The following is a 584-nucleotide window of genomic DNA, read 5'->3' as shown; positions in this document are numbered from 1 at the left end:
TTGTGTCTGTCAGTTGTTCGTTTGGTTTCGTGGCGACAGGTCGGAATAGGTGTCACTGATGTGCTTTTATTCCCGGGCATTTATATTTTTGAAAACGTTACTACTGTATGTATTTTTACATCTGTATTAGGGTATTTAATTTTACATTGGTAATTTGAAATGCATGTGTTTTTTTCCGTGCATTTGATGTTCATGAATTTTGTATTTCTACAGTTCGTGTACTAATCGAAATGTATTATTTTTTATAACAAATACATTAACGGATATTAACACGGACACGCTGGAATATAAACTGCATATTATTTATAGTTTTTAAAAATTTCAGTATTTATTTGGTGGTTTTTAATCTTGATATTGCATTCTAATTCATCATTCGTTGCCATTTGACGTTGCGGTCGCTTCGTCAGGCGTGATTTTCGCCAAGGAATCAATCCCTCTCTCCCCTTGTTCCCCAGCACCGTGCAGGGCGTGGATGTGTCGGAGGCTTTCCAGGGCGCCGTCACCGACACCACGTGCGGACTCATCCCCGGCCGCACCACCTTCTCCAGGGGACTCAACTTGACATACTTGTGGTGAGATGACTC

General features: G+C 40.8%; 1 protein-coding gene across 1 annotated transcript in view; it reads left to right on the top strand.

Moving 5' to 3' along the window:
• LOC119590421 overlaps positions 1-584 on the top strand; it is a 21,455-nt gene that overhangs the window by 4,923 nt on the left and 15,948 nt on the right. The window contains exon 9 of the mRNA XM_037939088.1: positions 456-572. Within this exon, the coding sequence (XP_037795016.1) occupies positions 456-572 (117 nt within the window). The remainder of the gene's footprint in view (positions 1-455; positions 573-584) is intronic.

The sequence above is a fragment of the Penaeus monodon genome, chromosome 27 (assembly GCF_015228065.2).
Source record: "Penaeus monodon isolate SGIC_2016 chromosome 27, NSTDA_Pmon_1, whole genome shotgun sequence".
Classification (NCBI taxonomy): Eukaryota; Metazoa; Arthropoda; class Malacostraca; order Decapoda; family Penaeidae; genus Penaeus; species Penaeus monodon.
This window is presented reverse-complemented; position numbering and strand designations above follow the sequence as displayed.